Raw genomic sequence first — 23,375 nt, 5'->3', positions numbered from 1 at the left:
TGACATTCAGCAGATTCTGACAGGTAGCAGAAATTTTGAGTAGTTTGGAGAACTGACAAATACCATCTCTAGCTGACCTCAGAGTTGAGAGGGAATGGGGATTTTGCAGTATCCTTCTCCTGCCACGCTCACCAAGCCATGCCCACAGAACCAGTAGTAAAATTTTTGAATTTCACCACTGACTGGAAAGCATGAAGCAGGCTGGGTTTGAAATAGAACATACATGCCAATAATTCCCATTGCTTTAGTAGGGATAGGGAGTAGGCAGAAAGTTTGTCTGGCCCAAGGTTATGCAGTAAACATTATATTCAATGGGAGACCTGAATCTGAACCTTTCCAGTTGCAGCGTGACATCTTAATTATGCTATACTGCTTAAGACTTAAGGTATCTTACCGTGCTATAATTTGGTAAAGGACTAAAATGTGGTGCTGTTTAGTCTCCTGGATAAAACTAAGTCTCTGAAACATCTGATACAATGATTGCCAATCTTTGGAGGCCGTTTCCTAGTTCCTTTGCTTGCAAGCACATTGTGGTCCTTCTGCTCTCTCATTTTTGAACACAGAAATATGTGTATCATGTTTGAATATCACTGATCATGTTCAGCCAGTTTGATGTAGTGGTTAAGGCTCCAGGATGGAAACTAGGAGGCCATGAGTTCTAGTCCCACATTAGACATGAAGCCAGTTGGGTGACCCTGGGCCAGCCACTCTCTCTCAGCCCTGGGAAGCAGGCAAAGGCAAATGCTTCCAAAAACCCTTGCCAAGAAAACTGCAGGGATGTTCTTCAGACAGTTGTCAGGAATCAACAAAGACTTGAAGGCTCAAATAAAAATCAGATCTACTGAAAGCTATTTGCCTTTTGATATGGATTGATATACATAATTCCATTATCCTCCATATATACTCGCTACCTGACAGTATGTTTATGAAATATTTTCCTGAATATATAATAACAAGGAATCTTTTCCGTTTTAAAAAAGTGATGACTCAGACGGAACCTACATGAAAAATACATGCAGTTGTATTGCACATACATATAAACTCCGAGCATTAAATACAGTAATCCTTGAGTTTTAGAAGTAGAGGCAAGAACTTCCGAATATAGGAATGTAATGTATTAATGGCATGATAACAGCAACTGCTTTACTGAAGAAGACATTTTCTGCTTCCAAATAGAAATCCAAGCTACCTAGAAGTACTATAATGGGAAAACTGGTGTTACATTATGAGGCTTAGACAAAAAAGCCAAACGTTATCAACCAGCACAGAATCAGCACATTTTCTGATATTATTCATAGCCGGGCATCATATGGGTTCAGTTTATATATACATCAACGTTTATCTATGTTTCTTTTCAAAATAACAAAAGCAAAAGAAAAGTACTATTTATTATTTGTAAATAACCATTTAATTTAAATATTTCTCAGACTAGCAAAATGGCTGCCCTCCCACTCTTTCCGAGCAGCCTTTTACTGACAAAACACAACCTGGCACCATAGGATGAACAACCCAAATGGGGACTGAAAACCCACCCCTCACGTTCCTTCACCCTTTTTGCTGGCACTGCTTTATAAAGATCTGGTTACCCACTCGTTTCTTTTGCGCGTGGGCGCGCGCACACACACACACACGCACACACAATTTGCATCTCTGAAGACATATCGGGGAATCCAGTGCAAAAGAAAATTCTGCCAAGAAAGGAAATATTGACCCTGATTGACAACACGCTCAGTACTAAGTAAAGCCATTAATGACTGTTTAGAAGTAAGCTCCCCTCGGGAACGCTTGCAGATGAAACATTTTTAGTCACCCAATTTTAAAATAAAGATTATTGAGATGGCCGACAGTCATAAAACTTGGATGATTATTTTTCCCCCCTGCTTTGGAGTAACTTGTTTCTTTTTTTTCTTCTTCTTTTTTTTAAGGTAAACCAATTCTGCATCATTTGTCCAAATAATCATGTGGCTGAATCTCAAGAACGCCCAGAACTTTTCCCTTTGAGTTCTTTTGGGCAGGAACTGTTTTCTTGAAAAGTCAAGTTGCAGTTAGGTTGTACAATTGGTTCAAGTTGGAATGGGGGAAAAATGAGAAACACAGGAAGAGACAGTCACAAAATCACACAATGCAGTTTGTGGGAACCGGTTGCTCTGTCTCCTCGCCATTTGGTCTTTTTCTTCTTCTGGTTCTTTTCTGGAACTTGTTGCCTGTTTGGGAACATAGAAGAAATATCAGTACTGCTTTTAAGATTGAAGGACTAGTTAGAAGCAGAACTCTAGTTGTAGAACCAGAATTACACACATATTATTATTATTATATATAGCAATAGGACTTATATACCGCTTCACAGTGCTTTACAGCCCTCTCTAAACGGTTTACAGAGTCAGCATATTGCCCCAAACAATCTGGGTCCTCATTTTACCAACCTCGGAAGGATGGAAGGCTGAGTCAACCTTAAACCAGTCAGAATCAAAATCTTGGCAGTGAGCAGTGAGTTAGCCTGCACTACCGCATTCTAACCACTGTGCCACCATGGCTTTTATGTATTATAATACTGTGAAGTTCCCAGAAGACGACCTAATTAATTTACGAGCCTCGAGACAAAGTTCAAAAGAAATCCAATCATTTATGTCAACTTCTAAAGCGTGGCCAAATACATTATAATGTATAATATTATATACCGGTATCCTAAAATATATATTATACGTTATTATATTATTGACTAGAATTAGACATCTGCCCAGGACATCTTAGCTCTTGGTTGTAGCTATAGCTAGAACTAGAATCAGGAGCTAAGAATTCCTGGGCACAGAACTCACACAATAGTTGTGACGGTGGGTGATTTCCGTTACAAAAGTGGTGAATGAATCGAACAGTCTCCCTCGCTCCTTGCAGGAGCCTTTTTCTTCCAGTGAAAAAAGTTTTAATCACATCATGCTAGTCTGATGATTTAGACTGATTTTGCACGGGGAGCCAAAATGTGCTTTGTTTACTTTTGTCTTAACAATGGCTTGTCAATGGCATGACCTGGATGACTGAGAATCTCAACAGACATTTAGCTATACAATTTGGGATTGTAGATTTCGAGTGGTGTGGGAGTAGGAACGGATTTCCAGAAAGGAAAAATTGCAGGCTACAGGAACCAGGAGCACCACTCAGGTGAGGACGTAGATAAAGTGCTCCAAGTGCTTCAAGGACCTTCTAAAAGGATGCAAATGACCAGCTTCCATTCTCCACTATGCTGCCAGAGCTGAAGAAGCTTCTTGGATGAGAAGCTAAACATCTTCGGAGAAAAAACAAGGAAGTCCAATTGTCTCCTGGGGCAAACATGACCTGGATGACTGAGAATCTCTATAGACTATGGTTTATCAACAAATGTTTATATGACAGCAGGGTGAGTGAACCTTCCAACTGTAGCTTATTCAACAAACTATGCTCAAAATACAGCAGTGGGTGCAATAAGGGAACCCAGTACAGTTGAGGCCAAAATAGGATGCCTTGCTTTAATGGTGCTAAATAATTCCACTAAGCTAGAAATAGACATTAGCTACATTGAGAATTGCCATCTACAGAGCCAGATCATTAGGCTCTTGGGCTTTTCATGTTCCTGAGCTTCTTCTCTTCTTGCAGACTTTTCATTTCCAGGCTAGTAATGAAATATCTGCAGGAAGAGAAGCAAGGAACTGCTCCCCCACCAACAACTCAACCCTCAGCTACATATATTCCCCACTATGGAGTCCAATGGTCTATCTCATGCCTGTCAAACTGGCAGCCCACGGGCAGGATGCATCATGTGCAGGCCATGCCCACCCCAGCTCTGCAAAGGCAAGAAACGCCATGATGCATCACGGTGTCAGGGTTCCAACTAACACACCCACGAATGAAAGAATTCCGAGACCTGGAAATTCCTCAAAGAACATTTTGTTTGGGTATGTCATATTGGCACAAAGCTGGTGAAAACTGACTCTAAAGTTCCCGCCGGTTTTTCCCTTAATTAAAAGTAAGCGTTTGTCATTCCCCCAACGTCATCAGTCACGTGGTCCAATCAGCATACTGTCCAGTTGTTGGGTGACCTCAGTCTCCATCCCCCAACCACCTGACCTTGGTTCCCAGGGGAAAGAATGTTATTTTGGCTATAGCACCCCAGCTATCTCTACACTCCTCTCCCTACCCCTCATCTCCAGTCTGTGTCAGCACTGAAACTCTGAAAACACCCCCCCCCAGTAGAATAGAAAGATGGCCACCATCCAGCCAGTTTCAGGGTTGACACATGATACATCATGTGATGCAATCGAGTTTGACACCCATAGTCTATTTACCCCAGGAGTCTTGACTCTGCTGGTAAAGCACAAGCTCTCTCCTTAAGATTTCTGTTTTTAGCATCGGAAAGCCTCTGAAGTTGAATAAACTATTATCCTGAACAGCTTGCACATGAGTTATTTATTTATTATTATTTATTTATTGGATTTAGGCGCCGCCTGACTCTAAAACGAGCCTGGGCAGCTCACAAAATCAGATAGAAAACAGAATAAAAGCACAGTATCACACAACGAAGCAGATGGCATCCTTGTGCCCCACAGAGGGAACAGAGTAACTGTTCAGAGTAACAGAGAATGGAGAAGCCAGCTGAATCAAGGACCTTACTGTTGCTAATTAACTGACTATTTTGATTTCAAAGTTAAAGCAGTAATTGTGGCAGCTTTGGCATGCAGAAAATTAAAAGAAGATAAAAGTAACCATGGCTTAGTACAATGTGAATCAGTGCAATATGAATCTCATAATTCTACTTAGTCTCAAGTGACTGAAGGTCCTATTTCGTTTGAGCCAAAGTTTATGTATGAATTCTAAAGCCTAAAACATGAATTTTCTTAAGCAAAAACTTTGGAAGGATGAAATAAAATTTTGATCTGAATATTCCAAAGGAAAAGTAAACACAGGCAAGAATCTTATGCCATTTTCAGATTATGCAGAATCAATATGGATGAATGGATGGACAGATGGACAAACTTATTTCTGCAGTTTGGAAATAGCAGCTGCTGCAAAAACAAATATGCAAAAACAAATACGGTATTTATTTTTTACAGTTTTATGGGTAGCCAGGCAGTGTATGTACTCTACCTATCTAAAACACCTAAATTTTAAGCTAGAAAGATATATTTTGAACCCACTGTTCCAGTGTAATCAGAAGAGCACCAACCTCAATTCCAGCAGCCGTTTGTTCAATAAGTAAGCCCCATAATAGAGAATCAGCATTACTTGTGAGTGTATCTATCCTCAGCTTGAGCAGCTAAAAATAACCCATTGAAAACTTGAGAGCCCACAAAGGAATATATGCAACTATTAGAAAGTAAATTTCAGAATTACATGCATGAATGCCTAGTCTTGTAAAATCTTTATAATGTGATTGCAAAGTATTTCATCTTCTTACTCAAGAACCTTCAAACTACATGAGATTTCAGTGCTTTTAAATTCATCTTGGGTATTGATTAGACTACAAATATACCTTGACTTATGACCTCAATTGAGTCCAAAACCTCTGTTGCTAAGTGAGACATTTGTTAAGTGCATTTTGCCCCATTTTACGATCTTTCTTGCCACAGTTGTTAAGTGAATCACTTCAGTCATTAAGTTAGCAACAGGTTTGTTAACTGACTCTGATTTCCCCATTGACTTTGCTTGTCAGAAGGTCACAAAAGGTGACACCATGATCCTGGGACACTGTAACTGTCATAAATATGAGTTAGTTGTCATGTGTCTGAATTTCGATCACATGACCATGGGGATGCTGCAATGGTCATAAGTGTGAAAAATGGTCATAAGTCACTTTTTCAGTATTTTTTTAATGGTCACTAAACAAACTCTTGTAAGTTGAGGACTACCTACATTTTTAGATTTAAAAGACATCATGTGGTCAGTAAAGATCTAAAGCAGAAGTCCTGAACCCCCGGTCTATGGACTGGCACCGGTCTGGAGCATGCCAACAATCGGGCCGCACAAACAAGTGATGTCTCATCCATGCCCTCTCTGGTTTGTGAAAAAACTCTGGTCCATGAAAAAACCTTTCCCCATGGAACTGGTCCCTGTTTCCCAAAAGACTGGGGACCGCTGATCAAGAGCACCTGTAGCAGCTTTTTCCAACTTTCCCAAAATTCTGCAAATTGTTGAATCCATCTGAAGGACACTAAGTTAGAAAAGTTTTGATGAAACCAATTGTAGCCCATATGAGGTACTTTCCAGTTTCAGGCAGATGGTTTTCATTGCCAGCTTGACTACCCACAACCTCAAACCAAAGAAACTACAGTAAACTTGTCCTGTTCTCATCAACTCACTAACCCCTTCCCCCTACCCTGAATCTCTGCTAACTTCAGTGGGCAAGTCCTGTTTGAAATTGGTGAACATAAGAAGCAAGAAAGCGCCTCAAAGCTGTTTAAGAGGCACGAAGGGACGTTACTGTGTATTTTTTTTTTAAACAAAAACAAAACCGTACAATGATAAAATGCAATTGCAATACTGGTTTTTTTTTCCCTTTCTTAACCACAATTAAGCATCAGGCTAAACTGAGCAGCATTTATTAAGCTTTCTTGACCTCTAAATCTCTCTTCCCTTGCATTCCTTCACTGCCAACTAGGAACAGCCTGAAGAATGTGCAACGACCGAAAAACTTGTATCCTGTAGAAATCAAGGCTACACTATCTTATTTTGTGTAGCTAACGCTGGCAGTCAGAGTGCCTCTATTCTAGGAAAGCTTCCTGAGAACACAACTGTAAGGCAAGGGTTGTAACTTTCCTGGCTCAAACAATTAGCATGTTTCCCCCCCCCCTGCAGTTTTTTTTTTTAAATAAGAATGTATAAATGCAAAGCATCTAGTGCCAGATGTCCCATTACAGCTAAAATTCTTTGATTAATGACGTTTGGAAAGCAGTACAGTGATCCTTTGGAAAAAGGTAACTAGTTTCTTCTTTATATAATATAAGCAATGGGTCAGGGCATGATTGCTGGGGCATCCTGCCCCATTGGTATTTCAGGGTGGAGGTTGCTGCGAAATTGCTTAGCACAATGAAGGGTTATGTTTGCCAGAAGATATGTGGTCTTTGCCAGCTGATCATCAGAGGTGGCTTGAGATCTAGCAAATGAAATTGCTGGCTGTCATGAGGGGGGGGGGGGAGGCAATTTTGCCTTTACTGCTAAGGTCACCAACGAACAGGTTTTTAAAAGCCTGGGAAAAGACTTCTCTTGGGGGAAGTGCTTACATTCACCTCTCCTTTTTTAAATAATTGTTTCCCTGCCAGTCTCCTTTCATAATCTGGCTGGGCTTTCTATGGTGGTTTTGCTTGTTTTTCAGAATGTTTGCTTGCTTCTCAGAGCTTCTACTTGCTTCTTAGAAATATCAAATATTTTGAAAACAAACACAGTTTCTCCCAGGCTTGGTTTATACACCACATTCATCTGTAATACTATTTCTTCTTGTGTGTGTGTGTGTGTGTGTGTGTGTGTGTGTGTGTGTAGGTTGGGCTTAGTGTGGGCAGAAATGTGAACCTGAAGTTCTCATATTCAAGATCAAGATCACGTGAAGTGTTAATACCACTTTATAATGGCCACACTTGGAATACTGCATTCAGTTCTGGTCGCCACAATGTAAAAAAGATGTGGAGACTCTAGAAAGAGTGCAGAGAAAAGCAACAAAGATGATTAGGGGACTGGAGACTAAAACATATGAAGAACGGTTGCAGGAACTGGGTATGTTTAGCTTAAGAGAAAGAAGGACTAGGGGAGACATGATAGCATTGTTCCAATATCTCAGGGGTTGCCACAAAGAAGAGGGAGTCAAGCTATTTTCCAAGGCACCTGAGCGTAGAACAAGAAGCAATGGGTGGAAACTAATCAAGGAGAGAAGCAACTTAGAGCTGAGGAGAAATTTCCTGACAGTGAGAACAATTAGTCAGTGGAACAGCTTGCCTCCAGAAGTTGTGAATGCCCCAACACTAGAAGTGTTTAAGAAGATGTTGGATAGCTATTTGTCTGAAATGGTATAGGGTTTCCTGCCTAAGCAGGGGGTTGGACTAGACGACCTCCAAGGTCCCTTCCAACTCTACTATTGTATTATTGTATTGTATTATTGTATTATTGTATATCCAGTCCAGATGAGAGTTAACAGAAGAATTCTTATTCTCAAAGTCATGGCTTCAAAATCCTGGCTTAGCACTAGGCCTTGAAACAGTGACAGGTCAATCAGTTCCCCCCAATTTTCTTTTTCTTTTTTACATACACAAAAGGGGACAAATTTTATTTGGTTTTCAGTGGAATATCTTCTTTTAATGTCTGGAAGGACATCAAGCCCGTGACATTTCTTGGCCTGTGGATTCAACCTATTCAGACATGGACAAAGAGGTTTTTCAGGGTCCAATCTTGATCGATTGGTTCTGTCTTCCAAACTTTCAGTCTCGTGCTGGAGACCATCTTCAGAAAACTTCTCTCTGCTAGAGACATTCCCTGAGGATAAGCTCTAGCATAAGAGTCCAAAAGCTCGGAAGACGGAACTTCTGGCTCTGGTGACCGATCCAGATTGGATCCTGCAACATGATCCTGATACACATGTATTCACCTTCAATCAAAAGAGGTTTCTGTCCCCACCGCCAAAAAAGCGTTTTGCCTTATGTCTAAACTATTTATAAATTATTTAGTTCAACTTTCATAAATTATTAAGATTTTAAAAAATTTAAAAACCATATTGGCATAGAATATGACAACCATGTTTTGATGTCGTTCTTTGAAAGTTTTATTTGTTCAAGATAAACATGGATTAAAAATTAACGATCATTACAGATTTCCTGGTAAGCCAAAAATAGATGAACAAATATTTCAATAAATGGGATCTATGGCTGAGACGGAACACTAATGCTCAGTGAATGATTCATAAACTTTTTTTTTTCCTAAAGTAAGTTTGATTCATGATATGTGTGTGGAAGCCAAATCAGTTGTGGACTGATTTAATAGTGGGATGGCTCACCTGATTACTCGAACAAGATCATGGAAGGCTTTGTCAACATTCAGCGGAGGATCCTTAGCACTAGTTTCTATATATGGAATCTGGAAAACAAAGGCTCGGTAATGATTACATATATACTATGCGCATTTAGAATATAAGAAATACGGGAAAGCAAAATCCAAATACCATTAAAACAGGAAGAGCAATTGTTTTGTATGCTAAGTTAGGATATATATTTTTTTCTCCCCTAGTCATGAATTCCTGGGATGTAGAAAAATAAAATTATTCGGAGAGGTCATCATTTACACTGCTATAGAAAAGTTAATAAAGAAAGAAGCATGGACAATAGTTCAAAAGTTTCTTTGCAGTCTTGTATGCACTCTTATACAGCAGAAGTGGTTTTTAGTGACAGTTGCATCGCAAGCTTTCATAGTAGTCTCACTTTCATGGATTTCCCTCCAAAATTACAGTACAAAAATAGAAGTTGAAGGGAAGCAGCTAATGTCTAGCCACTTGCCTTTTTATACCCAGATTTGAGAACTGGAGTAACAGGAATAAGCACTATTTGAATACTGAGAGCTGGAGTACAATTTTCCCATTTCTACTTTAAATGTCTGGAGGGAGAAAAATGACCGAATGGTGTACCCTCTAAAAGGGAGGGGGGAGTACTTACCAAAAAAAAAAAAAGATCACAGTAAGAAAAGTAGTTTGCTCAGTGGAACAACAGTAGTGATTAAAAATCTATTTTTATTGGGTCTGAGCTGTAGAATTCTACATATCAATTCCACATGTCAAACAAGTATAATAACCACTCGGTCACTGTGAAAGACTTGCACCCTATAGCAAACTTTCTTGGGAAAATGCAAAACGGCACTTTTTAATGTTAAAACTAAGCTTCTGATACTTTAAGCTTGGATGTGAATGGGTCTATTTAATTTTGCAAACATACGGTATATTTGTGTATGAGCAGGTCAGTGTATTTACAAGCATAAACAAAGAAAAGTATATATTTCCAGTAAAAAAAAAAAAAGCCCACAGAAAGGAAAGTAGCTAGCCATTACTTTCCTGGAACAGAAAAAGAGAAGGCATTGCTGCAGTAGAATTAACCAATGGGAGCCCATTGCTAGCTTCCAGTCCAGACTGAATTTCTTGCTAGCCTCTGACAAAGTATCCAGAGAGGATTTTCTTAAACTGTTTAGCCTGTCTCCTTACAAAAAGGCACCAGTTTAAGGATGCAGTGTGCATATGCTCTCAATAGTGTTTTCCAAACTGAAATGCCTCATTTTAAGTACGATTCTTTCGGCTGGCCATTTATAAGGATACTTTTGTGTACTGTATCTGCTCAGTTTTTTTTCTTACGATTGGTGGAGGGGTTGAAGAAGGGACAGGCATAACTATATATGGTATTCCAAATGAGGTTTTACGAGCCCGCGTGTTGGCACTAAGATAGCAAATGCTAAGAGACGGTACTGTTAAAATGGAGCCTTTCTGTCTGATTGAAATGTCGCCCACCTTCCCCTCCCTTCAAACGGTTCTTTGGAGTCTAATAAATCTCAGACTTTCTCCATAATAACTGTGCACAGAAAACTTGCCGCGTTGTCAAGCTAGCTTCAAACGTGAGTGGGAAGTATTTCAATCACCCAACATAGATAGTCGATTCACATTTTGCTTTTTAACTAATGAACTCAGTATACGAATGTCTGAGGGGTTTTCGTAAACCAGTGCAGTATATCTAAGTGTTGCTGTGCTTTTCTAATAGATTTGACATACTCAAAATGTCATCTAAACAATGACATTAAATGCATTGTTGACTAGTTTTTTTTAAACAAATATTTGCAACTTAATTTGAAAAATGAACAGGATTTTTTGGTAAGAATAATACATAAACGATTCTAGGTGAGCAACGGAATTTAGCATCATCGTGTGATCCCAGGGATCAGAGGACTGAGGGATATAGTAAAAGAGCCAAGTAAGACATTTGATATTAGATGGAGAATCCAACATCAAATCCTACTCCTTCTCCACTGGTCTCTGATCATTTTCTTTATGGGGTTGACAGACATGACATCAAACAATCCTCCTACAGAGTATTAGCATGGAGCTGAAGATTTTCTGGATTCTAAATCCACCTCTGGCTAAAGGGAGTAGTGGGAGAGGGGTGTCAAAGGAGATTAGGACCCAGAATATCCTCAGTAGTTCTCCCTGGCATGCAACCCCTGAGCAATTTTTCTTTGCAGTGGAAGTAAAACGAATTTACAATTATGAAAAGGGGAAAAAAAAGTCACTTACTCTGTCTGCCTTAATTCGGCCACCACCAACTTGCTTATCCCAAATCCACCTCATAATTTGTTTTCTAATTCCACTGATGGCATCCCCCAATTGAGCAGCTCTGAGAACAATTTTATTCTAAAAGGGTGTCCTGGGGACAGTTTGAGCCAGGGACCACATGAGGGATACTATATGCAGGGTATTGTGAAAAAAGTCAAGATGACAGCTGTAACCTGTGATTTAAGTGATTTGCCAATCTGGTGGTCGCCATCCTGACTCTTTTTTTTTTGTGAACACCTTTGGACCATTTCCAAGTCACAGCCACAGAACAGGATGGGAAGAAACCAAGAGGACATACGTTGTGCTTGGCTGCCATCTCCTTCCCTTGGTCTTGGGTGATTTTTCTCAAATGCATTAGATCAACTTTGTTGGACACTAAAATCATTGGAAAAGATTCTCTGCAAGACAAAAAGAAAAATGAGAAATATCAATACAATCTATCTTTGCAGTGGGTAGAGGATTTATCAATTTTAAATCCTTCCATAAAACAATAGCTGATGTTCGCTCAAATAATATCATCCAGTGTAGTAGGTAATATACCTCAACAACATTTTACACCTCTAGTTTTCTATAGATTGACTGCCAGTTGAATCCATGGACTGGCCATACTGAATTTTTTTGATCTAGAGACTGGAGGGCACCTACCTATCCTTAACCCGGAGAATGAGTTGATGGAACCTATCCACATGTTCAAAGCTGGCTTTATCTGTGACCGAATAGACTATAAGAAAGCCATCTCCCGTCCTCATGTACTGCTCTCTCATTGCACTGAATTCTTCTTGACCAGCAGTGTCCAGGACTAGTGAGAAGAGAGAGAGGGGAAAAAAAGAAAATGATTGAAAGAAATCACTTACCCACTTAAGTCACTTCTCCAAACCATATCAGACCTGTTACATCCAAAGATGCGCCACTATGTAGATAGTAAATATGTAAAAGGAGATGGGCATGTAACAGCCGTGGCTAGGGGGGCGTTCCACCAGGTCCGCCTGGTGCGCCAATTGCGCCCCCTATTGGACCGGGATGCCTTACGCACAGTCACCCATGCGCTGGTGACGTCTCGCCTAGACTACTGCAATGCTCTCTACATGGGGCTTCCCTTGAGATGCACTCGGAGACTACAGTTGGTCCAGAATGCGGCCGCGCGGGTGATTATGGGGAGTTCTAGATACTCCCATGTAACACCTCTCCTGCGCGAGCTGCACTGGCTTCCTGTGGTCTATCGGGTGCGTTTCAAGGTTTTGATTACGATCTTCAAAGCGCTCCATGGCACAGGACCTAGCTACCTGCGGGATCGCATCCTGCCCCACACATCCCTACGACCAATCCGCTCGCACAGAGAGGGACTTCTCCGGGTGCCGTCCACTAAACAGTGTCCGGGGGCGACACCCAGGAGTAGTGCCTTCTCTGTGATGGGCCCAGCCCTTTGGAATGACCTCCCCCCGACATTAGGATTACTTCCGATCTCCGTTCCTTCCGTGTAAAGCTCAAGACCCACCTTTTTCAATTATCTGGCCTGGCTCAACCGTAGTTTCATCCCATTCCTCCTGACAGTCTTTTTAAATTCGTAATTTCTAAATTGGGGTATTTTAATTGCTAATTTTATTACTATTATTGTATGTATTTAATGACTGTTACCTCCTCTGTGTACGTGTATGTGTATGCGTGTATGTGTATGTGTATTTGTATATATATATGTGCTTTTATTGTACGCCACCCCGAGTCTCTTGTGGAGAGGGAGCGGCTAACAAATTAAATTTATTATTATTATTATTATTCTAGCTCTCTCCCTACTGCTCACATTTGGAGGAAGATACATGCAAAGAGCAATCTAAAAACAATGGTAGATGGACTTTAGGTCTCTTTTGTCTTAGCAAATGGTAACCAGCTGGATTAGCCTACTGAGCCATGGTGGCGCAGTGGTTAAGAGTGCACTACTGCAGGCTACTTCTGCTGACTGCAATTTGGCAGTTCAAATCTCACCAGGCTCAAGATTGACTCAGCCTTCCATCCTTCTGAGGTGGGTAAAATGAGGACCCAGATTGTAGGGGCCATATTAGCCGACTGTCTAAACCGCTTAGAGAGGGCTGTAAAGCACTGTGAAGGGGTATATAAGTCTAAGTGCTATTGCTATTGCTATATGGTCCCATAACAAAGCAAATAAAAAAATGAAGTAATAATCCCATAACAAGGCAAGGGCAAATCATTTCTATTCTGCTGCCTAGTAAATGGCATAGATGGGGCCTTGCGGCCAGGAGCCAAGTTCAACATGAAGGAGGTTTTACACGAGATTAGTAAAGTAGTAGTAAACTTTCCAAAAGAGTGTCTTGGGAGCAGGACTCCCCCTTGCCTCAGGTGTTTAGTGTGTATAGGTATGCACTAAGTGGATTGATGCAATGCCCTTAAATCATTCATGCAATGTTTTCTCCCACCCCTCCTTCAAATGCTCATCAGAAGAATGAGCATTTCAGATGTGAGCACATATAATGTGGTGATTCAGACTGCAAGTGGTTTGGGTTTGGTGACTCCAGATGCATTTGGGTTGCTTGTTCAAACATTCCTAGCCAGCAATCTGGCCTAAAGGAGGCTGTCCTTAGCCTTAATCTCTGTCCTGTTTTGTAGTTTCCATGTGGTCAGATAAAAGCCTGCTGTGTAATAATGGCCTTTTTAGGTTTGTACTTTTCTTCACAGAAAGAGCCTTTCTCTTGTATTATAAGGGGATTATTTTTCACTGCCTGATGGGGGAAGCTCAGCCTCCCAGCCATTGCTAAATAATTATTTTAAGGCCATTAAGAAAAGAAAGATCTCAGAAAAAGAGACATTCTGTATTGTGTCCTAGCAAGCAGAGATATTGGTGGTACGGTTATTATTATTTTTTCTTTTAGTATAGGTAGCCCTCGACCTACGACCACAATTGAGCCCAAGATTTTTGTGGCTAGATTCAGGCAATTGTTAAGTGAGTTTTGCCCCATTTTACAACCTTTCTTGCCAGAGTTGTTAAGTGAATTGCAGCCGTTGTTAGTTAAGTAACATGGTTATTAAGTGACTATGGCTTCTCCATTGACTTTGCTTGTCAGAAGGTTGCAAAATGTGCTCACGGAACCCTGGGACACTGCAACCACCATAAATATATGCCAGTTGCCAAATGTCTGAATTTTGATTAGGTGATCATGGGAATGCTGCAATGGTTATAAGTGTGAAAAACAGTCATAAGTCACTTTTTTCAGTGCTGTTGTAATTTTGGTCACTAAATGAATGGTTGTTCAGCAGGGGTGGGTTGCTGTTGACATTACTTCCGGTTCGGAGTGCACGTGTGTGCAATTGCACTTAAAAGGTCTGTGCATGCGCACATTAGAAAAGGGGAAAAAAGTACATTTTTGCAAAGACGATTGTTCTGTGCATGCACCAATGGTGAGTATGCCCTGGTACGGGTGTACGGGTGCCTGCCAGGAGCACCAGGTACCGTTCTGGTACAGTGCTCTGGAGAGGCCACCTGCCCGCCCACGCTCCTTACCGGAATTTGAATTGTTTGGGGCTTCTGCGCACGTGCATACGCCGCCTGTGCGACACTTCCCCGAACAGCTGGAGTGTCACGGGTGGTAAGTATGCATGCACATGCTGCATGCGTGTCTGCGCAAGCTGCACATGTTTATGTGGTGGATGCTTGGCCCCGTTACACCGTACCGGTTGCACCGGGATCCGGAACCCACCACTGGCATGCACAGAAACCAAAATCAAGGTGACACCGTCGCTGATAGAGCCGGTTTGGGGGTGTAGCAGGCCGAGTTACTACCTACTCAGCCCAACTGGTCCGAACCAATGGGAACCTACCTCTGTTGTTAAATCAAAGACTACCTCTGTTAAGACCTGCTTAACAGGAGGTTAAGCCTTGAGAGCCACTTTGGTGTAGTGGTTAAGGCATCAGACTAGAAACGAAGAGACTGTGAGATCTAGTCCCACCTTAGGCACAGAGCCTGCTGATTGAACCTGGGCTAGTCTTAGCCCTAGGAAGAAGGTGGCCATGGCAAACCATTTCTGAAAATCTTACCAGGAAAGCTGTAGGGACTTGTCCAGGCTGTCTCTGAGAATTGGACACAATTGAATGGAAGGGGAATAAACAAAGCCACATGATCCCATGGAACATTGACCATTCTGGATAGTGTCTTACATCGAATCATGGCTATATGAGGATGACTGCTTAGAAAGGGCTAGTCCAAATCTCGTCTCATCACTGAAATGTATGATGTGACTTGTGGTTTCAAATAAATGACTCACCACTTGCAGTCTAAAATAGGACAGATTAAGGGCAGTTTTTAATCTGAATGAAGACTAGTCCCTAATACTTTGCCGAGTTTTGTCTGCAAGAGTAGGACTTTGTTTAAGGACGTGACAAATAAAGACAGGAATGTCTCAAAGCATTTACAGAAAAAAATTCTCCTTCTCCACTGGATATCCAAAATCACCCTGATCAAAAACTGTGGCAAGGACACACCTCTGGTTTTGAAAGTTAATTACTATTCTCCCCTCTGCCAACATTTCTGTATACTGCATCTAAAACCACTGAATATCCTCTTACTGGGAATAGTGGGAAGTAACAAAAACCAGCAGTGGCAGTGCCGCTACCACAAAAAGCTGCAATTATTCTCTTCTGACATCACTCAACTACATAGCAGTGTAGCCATTATGGTGCTCCTGGGAATCAGATGTTATGGCTGCTTGAAGATTGCTCCCGATGATAAAAGCAGCAGAATCATTCCTACATCTAGAAAGACGCAATTCAGCCGCACAACAGTGACAGAAAGGAAGAAAGTGCAGCAGCTGCAACATCTGTAACTTTCATGTATCTTATGTCACTTGTGCACTCACAGATGGCAACTATAGGTAGAAAGAGTCAACCACTAAGGTAGGTACCCCAGAATTACGTGACTCATAACACAGGGCCCATTCCTTTCTTTACTTCCAGAAAGAGCAATATCAGAAAGAAAAAGTTCTCCTCCTTCTCATGTGCTTTGCTTAGCAAACAATAGCATGCTCCTAATACAGTGTTGTACAATGATGGGTATAATTATGTCATTCCATCAATATTGTGTACTAGCCAATAACCCGCCATTGCTCAGATATTTATTTATAGGGGGAAAATGTCTGGACCAAATGTAATTTCTAATGTTGGATTTTTTCCCCTTACCAGAGGGAGGCCCTTTGTGAAGTACTGGGAAGCCATTACCATGGCAACTCCACTGCACTGTACAGTAGAAGCCATTTTACGGCAATACAGTAGAAGTCCTTTTAAGGCACAACAGGCTGTATCTTAACAGAACACCCCCCCCCCCCGCCCCCAGGGGTGTCTTATCCCCACAGTATTTGTTTCCAGAAAGTAAATCATCTGTGTACCACGTTTGGAGCTGAGCTAGAAAGTGGGAGATTGTGAACTCCAGACCTGCCTTAGCATGAAGCCAGCAGGGTGACTCTGGCCTTATCCCTCTCTTCTGACAAGCAAAGTCCACGGGACAAGCCAGATTCACTTAACAACTGTGCTACTAACAGCTGCAATGATTTACTTACAAATTGCAACACGAAAGGTTGTAACATGGGGCAAAGCTCATTCAACAAATGTTTCACTTAGCAACATAAATTTTGGGCTCAATTATGCTCATAGCTCTCCTTCTCTCTCTCTCTCCCTCCCTTCCTCCCCCTGTTATATACTATAATATTGTATTAATATACATATATTATATATACTTATAGCATATTCTGGCATGACATTTGTTTGTGTAAATAAATATGCTGCAATCTTCCCTTCATAGGAAACAAACGGGGTTAAGAAGTCCTGAAGGAGCTCCTTGTAGCTTTAAAGGCTGATTTGGGAAAGAAATACAAAGAGAGAAACCACCCTCTGTTTTGAAGGGTGGAAAGAACATCTGTCCTTCTACCAAAGTAAAAGTCGGGATTCAAGGAGAGAGAGAAACACTTAATGACTGGCTCAAGATCAGCATCAGCCAATCCAAAAGGCAACGGGTTAAGAACACTCCTATTGCTGGGATACTCTCCTGCCAAAGGCTTTTGAATTGAGCAGCGAAGCTCAGCTGAATGAAGTTCAAACTATAAAACCAGAGTGAGTTCTCCTGGCCTGGATCTTGAACAAGAGTTTTCTTCAGCATTGGTTATGCTTACTCCAACTCCTGGGGTACAAATTCAAATTCACTGCATTCCATATTGCTTCATGAATATTAGGCCTGAGGTAACACTGGCGTTTTCTGACGTAGGCTTATAGCTATCCCACTTTAATCTTGCTTTGATATTTGTTCCATTCCGTGTTCTACTTTTTTTTTAAAAAAAAGGATAGTTACTTTTCATAACCATCCGGTGATAATCTTTAAAATGTCCTGTAACATAATGGTAACTGAAAATAATGCTTACTAAAAAAAAATACCCTTATTATTTAAAGGAAACAATAAGAACCTTAGCCAACCATGCAAGACTGAATATTGGTAGTCCTCAAGTTATAACAGTTCATTTAGTGACCGTTCAAACTTACAATGGCATTGAAACAAGTGACTTGTGACCATTTTTCATACTCACGACCAATGTAGCATCCCCATGATCACATGATCAAAATTCAGATACTTGGCAATTGGTTCATTTTATGAGGGTTGCAGTTCTTAGCTCCTGTGATCAACTTTTGAGATCTTCTGACAAGCAATGTCAACGGGAAATCCAGATCTGCCAAACAACTGTGTTACTAAGTTAACTGCAATGATTCACTTAACAGCCGTGGCAAGGAAGGTTGTAAACTGGGGTAAAACTCACTTAACAAATGCCTCACTTAGCAACATAAATTTCAAGCTCAATTGTGTTCATACATGGAAGACTTCCTGTACTTTTCAAAATCGCCATTGACACTTGCTCAATTCACTCTCAAGCTGCTTTGGCTCTTTATGCAAAAGCAGACAGCTGAAAAAAATATGCTTTTTAAAATGAAGTAATAATGCAACAAAACTTTGCGAGCAATGGCTAATAATCCTTGTGGGGAGATTTTAAGCTAAAACTTGAAATACAGTTGCTTGCCGCTGAAGAAAATGGACATTGCTTCTGAACAAACAAGAATACAAGTATCTCATTTCTACTCTCCTGTGGCTAGCTCTCAACATGCCGGATGGAAGGAGACAATGCAAGCAGTCCTGGCTTAGTGACCCCTCATTTAGCAATCATATAACAGTGAAGGGGACTTACAACCAGTCTTTGAAGTGGTGGCCAACATAGTATCTCCATGATCACAATTTGGGCATTTGGCAACTAACTTGAAATTGTGATGGTTGCAGTGTCCCTCAGTCCTTTATGGCAATCATTTGCAACCTTCACTGCCAACTTCCCACAGGAGAAGTCAATGGGAAAGCTGGCAGGAAGTCACAAGTTACTCCTGCTGCTTTTCCTGCCAAAGAGCCTCTGGGGAACTTGTATTCCACCTTTGGGTTGCAGCCTTCTAAACGGGGAGCTGTTCCACCACAAGGATTACCTACTGGGCCTTGTGAGTTGTTCTCAGGTAAGCTGTTCCCATAGTGTCTGTTTTCAGTGCTGTCTCCACTATGCAGTTGGCGTCTGGCTTGGTGTACACCATGCTCACCCAGGCTGTGTACCAAGAGACCTGCAGCCACTCTAATGCCCCCAGGAAAAGCAGCAGCAGCATCACATGGTGTGACAGCCCTGTAACTTCTGAAGCCATGAAACAAACAGCCCAGCAAATATAAGCTCTTACACCTGGAATGACTGATTTCTAGCCTGCTTGTTTGCCTGATACATGGTTTCAATGGTGCAAGCAAAAGCTTCTGGATTTGTCCCTCTTCCCAAAGAGAAAACCAGTGCCTGAGAGTTTGAGAAGGAGGTGGGGACTAAACTTGCTCAGGTTGCCCCTTTCCTATTTCTCCTCTTGAGCGCCAGAAAGTTTCCAAGCATTTCAGGCCACTGAGCATGGGACGAAGCTTGGGAAATATATTTTTTCCTGATCTAATTGGATTCCATGAGGTTACATTTCAGTGCAAGAAAGGACTGAACAAAGCATGCCTGCTTAAAAAGGAAAGCTTGCCATGAGCATGACTTGTGACTTCCCGCCAGCTTCCCCAGTGATTTTGCTTTTTGGAAGTGGGCAGTAAATTGCAAGTTGTGGTCATGTGATGATATAGTGAATAACTGCACATTGCATGCTTAATGGCTTGCAACTGAGGTCACCAAAATTTCCATCGTAACTTGGCGCAGTCACATAATTTTTCATTTTACAGCTGGGTTACTTAATGGAGTTTCAGTCCAATTGCTGTCATTAACTGAGGACTACTTGAACATATCTTTCATAAATGTGGTTTCCTAAAGTAGCACCTAGCCTTAAGCCATTGTTTTTGTTGGCATTTTAGATCTATATCTGTAATATCCAAGTTATAAAATAGATAATGAACATATACTCTACAGTTAAGCTTTAGCATTTATTGAAAAAAAAGGTTAAAAAATGGACTCTTCTCTCCAAGGTTAATAAGTCTTCTCAGTTGAAAAAGCTGTTTTATTTATTTTTAACTCTGTTTGTATTAAAGCCATTCACTTTGCCTTAAGGGCTCAAATATTGTCTTCCTTTCTTCACAGCTACCTGTTAATAAGTTTTGGAAAATTAAAGATTTGTGTGTGTGTGGGGGGGGGGGGAGGATAGTATTTGATGATGCTGAAATGAAACTAACTGGTCAAGCAACTGTCATTCTTAGATTGGCACCGAATATGCAAATCCACTAAATATATATATAAAGCCACCAGCAACTGGACACACTGATTCCAAGGGAGAAAGAATGAAAATAACTCCTGGAGGTAAAATGGCTGTAACTGTCAGAAAGCAGTTCTAATGAAAAGGAAACTCTTATCTGCCATTCATCCCTGGCTATTGGCTAGAACTGACGCACTGCCATAAAATAATATTGCAAGTAAAGGAACATTCTTCATCTCTTTGTATCATCTTGTATCCCCAGAACCAGCACAAGAGCATTTCTTAATATTTCTGTGGGTAGGCTTCCAGAAACATCATAAGGAGAAAGTTTCTGCATTATTCAATTTCTGTTGGAAATAGCCAAGAACTGATTGAAAGATGGTGGCTATATAATTATAATAAACAAACAAACAAAATGACCCAAGATTATTCACCTCATTTCTTTTCTATACCCAGTTATCAGTTTTGGCCATTGAAGTTGTGTAATTGCTGGCCTGAATGTTCCAAAAATATTAAGATCCTTCCTTATGCCCCCAATCCATTACGAACCAGTATCATGTAAGAAAGAGTGTACAGGATAGCTGGTGGTTGAGGGGAAACAGAACATCTTGCTCTCCTTTATGGCTCAAGTACAGTATTCCTCAATTTACAACCATAATTGAGCCCAAAATTTCTGTTGCTATGCAAGACAGTTGTTAAGTGAATTTTACTCATTTTATGACCTTTCTTGCCACAACTGTTAAATGAATCACTACAGTCATTAAGTTAGTAACGTGGTTGTGAAGTCTTACTAGAGCCAAGGTGGCGCGTTGGTTAGAGTGCAGTACTGCAGGCTACTTTAGCTGACTGCTAGCTGCAGTTCGGCAGTTCAAATCTCACCAGGCTCAAGGTTGACTCAGCCTTCCATCCTTCTGAGGTATGTACAATGAGGACCGAGATTGTTGGGGGCAATATGCTGACTCTATAAACTGCATAGAGAGGGCTGTAAAAGCACTACGAAGCGGTATATAAGTCTTAAGTGCTATTGCTACTAAGTGTTAAGTGAATCTGGCTTCCCATTGACTTTGCTTATCAGATCACATGATCTCCAAAACACTGCAACTGTCATAAATATGAGTCAGTGGTCAAGCAACTGAATTTTGATCACCTGGGGATGCTGCAATTGTCACAAGTGTGAAAACTGGTCATAAGTCACTTTTTTCAGTGCTGTTGTATCTTCAAACGGTCACTAAACGAATCATTGCAAGTTGAGGACTACCTGTATGAATGAATTGTGAGAAGAGGCAGAGTCTCTCTTCCTCTGCTTTTGACACAGAAGAAGATCAAAATACACCATCCTCCCTGAATGAGCCAGAGTTATACTAGTATTTGCTGACCAGTAAATTATTTGCGGACTTACTTAAAAGTAAGTTGCTTTGGATAAAATAAGTATAATTTGAATGGAGCTAGTTAAGTTCTCTTAGCTTCCTTGATATCAAGCTATAGCAGATATTTATATCTGAAAACATTGGGGACTTTCATTGAAAAGTCAGTCAAATCCGAAAAAGGTAACTTACCATCTAGAATTGCCCATTGCCCATCTATCTCTGTGTGCTTCAGATAGGAATCTTCGATTGTTGGGTCATAATCTGGCACAAAGATTTTCTGGAAAAACTGAATGGTGAGGGCACTTTTCCCGACACCCCCATCTCCAACCACCACTAGTTTGTAAGTGGGCAGGTTCTCACTTGGCACAGCACTGGTAGCCATGGTGTCCACTGGGCCAAATCTGGAACAGAAACAGCATGTTTGAAACAGTGTTGATTGGCAACAGCACGTTGACTGCTATTATAAGATGTGTAACCTGTCACCCATTCAAATGCAATTGAAATAAAATATCAAAGCAAACTTTAAAAAAATGCATAGACACATTATTTTAAAAAAATACTTCAAAAGTCCAACTTAAAGTAGAAAGAACAGGAATCATACAATGAGAATTTTGTCACTTGGGAGTAAAAATACGGCTTTAGCAACAGAGTGGCCAACACCTGGAATGTTCTACCTGACTCCGTTGTTGCATCCTCAAACCGCCACAGCTTCAGCCTTAAACTGCCAACTGTGGACCTCACCCCATTCCTAAGAGGTCTGCATAGGTGCACCAGCATGCCTACCATCCCTGTCCTACTGACTCCATTTATTTGTATTCATTTATTTCGTTCATGTCCATGTTTATATTTATACCTGCTATCTTGCACATGTTTGATAAATAAATAAAATAAAAAATAAATAAAACAGAAGAAGCTCTCTTTCTCTCTCCTGGAGTCCATTATATGTTCCAGCTCCTGGGGGCTGGGGAGGGCAGAAATGAGCAAAAAATGTGCCGTTATTTGCCTCCCCGACCCCCAGCAGCACTCTATAAGCCTCCATAAGGCTATGCATGCAATTTTCTGACCAGTTTTGGGAAAAACAGGCTGTTTTTTGCTTATTTGGGGGGGGGCACGACCCCAGGAGCACTCAGCACCCCCCCCCAGGCTCTTCGTGAAAAACGGGCCATTTTTGGGAGGTTTACAGAGTACAAAACTTTTTTTCCCCTTTGGAAAGCTCTTTAACTGATTGATGAGAATTACATTGATCAAGTGCAGAAACAAAGTCTTAGTTGCTGCAGATTGTCAGCGATTTCCTTCTCCAGCACTCTCTCTCTATCCCTCTATCTATCAACCTACCTACTCGCTCTCTCTCCCTACCTATCTACTATATTTCTCTCTCTCTCTTTCTATTTCTCTCTCTCTATCCACCTACCCACCTACCAACCGACCGACCGACCGACCAGCCGACCTACCTACCTACTCTCTCCCTACCTACCCTACTGTATTTCTCTCTTTTTCTCTCCTTCTCTCCCTCTCTATCCATCTACCTACCTACTTTTTTAAAAATTTGCCTCTTCTAAACCTTGGTGCGTCTTATACTCTGATGAGTCTTATACTCCAAAAAATACAATATGTCTGTTTTTCACACTTACGACCGCTGCAGCTTCCCCATGATCATGTGATCAAAATTCAGACACTTGGCAACTGTCTCATATTTATGACCATTGCAGTGTCCTGGGATAATGTGAACCCCTTTTGCAACCTTCTGACAAACAAAAGCAATGGGGAAACCAGATTCACGTAACAATCGTGTTAGTAACTTAACAACTGCATGTTTCATTTAACAACTGTGTCAAGAAAGGTAAAATGGGGCAAAATTCACTTAGCACATGTCATAAATTTTGAGTTCAGTTGTGGTCATAGGTTGAGAACTCTCTGTATGACCTTCAAAGCTCTTGTCTCAACAATGGCCATTCTGGCTACA

At 41.0% G+C, this 23,375-nt stretch overlaps 1 protein-coding gene across 3 annotated transcripts in view; it reads right to left on the bottom strand.

The window, feature by feature from the left end:
• Nucleotides 1-1,385: 1,385 nt before the first annotated feature.
• Nucleotides 1,386-23,375, bottom strand: part of MRAS (muscle RAS oncogene homolog) — a 62,580-nt gene continuing 40,590 nt past the window's right edge. For all 3 annotated transcript variants that reach the window (XM_081946233.1, XM_081946234.1, XM_081946232.1), the window contains exons 2-6: nucleotides 21,602-21,813; nucleotides 11,957-12,110; nucleotides 11,610-11,709; nucleotides 9,005-9,084; nucleotides 1,386-2,204 (exon numbers count right to left, since the gene is read on the bottom strand). In XM_081946233.1, the coding sequence (XP_081802359.1) occupies nucleotides 2,108-2,204; nucleotides 9,005-9,084; nucleotides 11,610-11,709; nucleotides 11,957-12,110; nucleotides 21,602-21,794 (624 nt within the window). In that variant the 5' untranslated portion in view covers nucleotides 21,795-21,813 and the 3' untranslated portion in view covers nucleotides 1,386-2,107. The remainder of the gene's footprint in view (nucleotides 2,205-9,004; nucleotides 9,085-11,609; nucleotides 11,710-11,956; nucleotides 12,111-21,601; nucleotides 21,814-23,375) is intronic.

The sequence above is a fragment of the Natrix helvetica genome (assembly GCF_964273705.1).
Source record: "Natrix helvetica genome assembly, chromosome: 1".
NCBI lineage: Eukaryota > Metazoa > Chordata > Lepidosauria > Squamata > Natricidae > Natrix > Natrix helvetica.
This window is presented reverse-complemented; position numbering and strand designations above follow the sequence as displayed.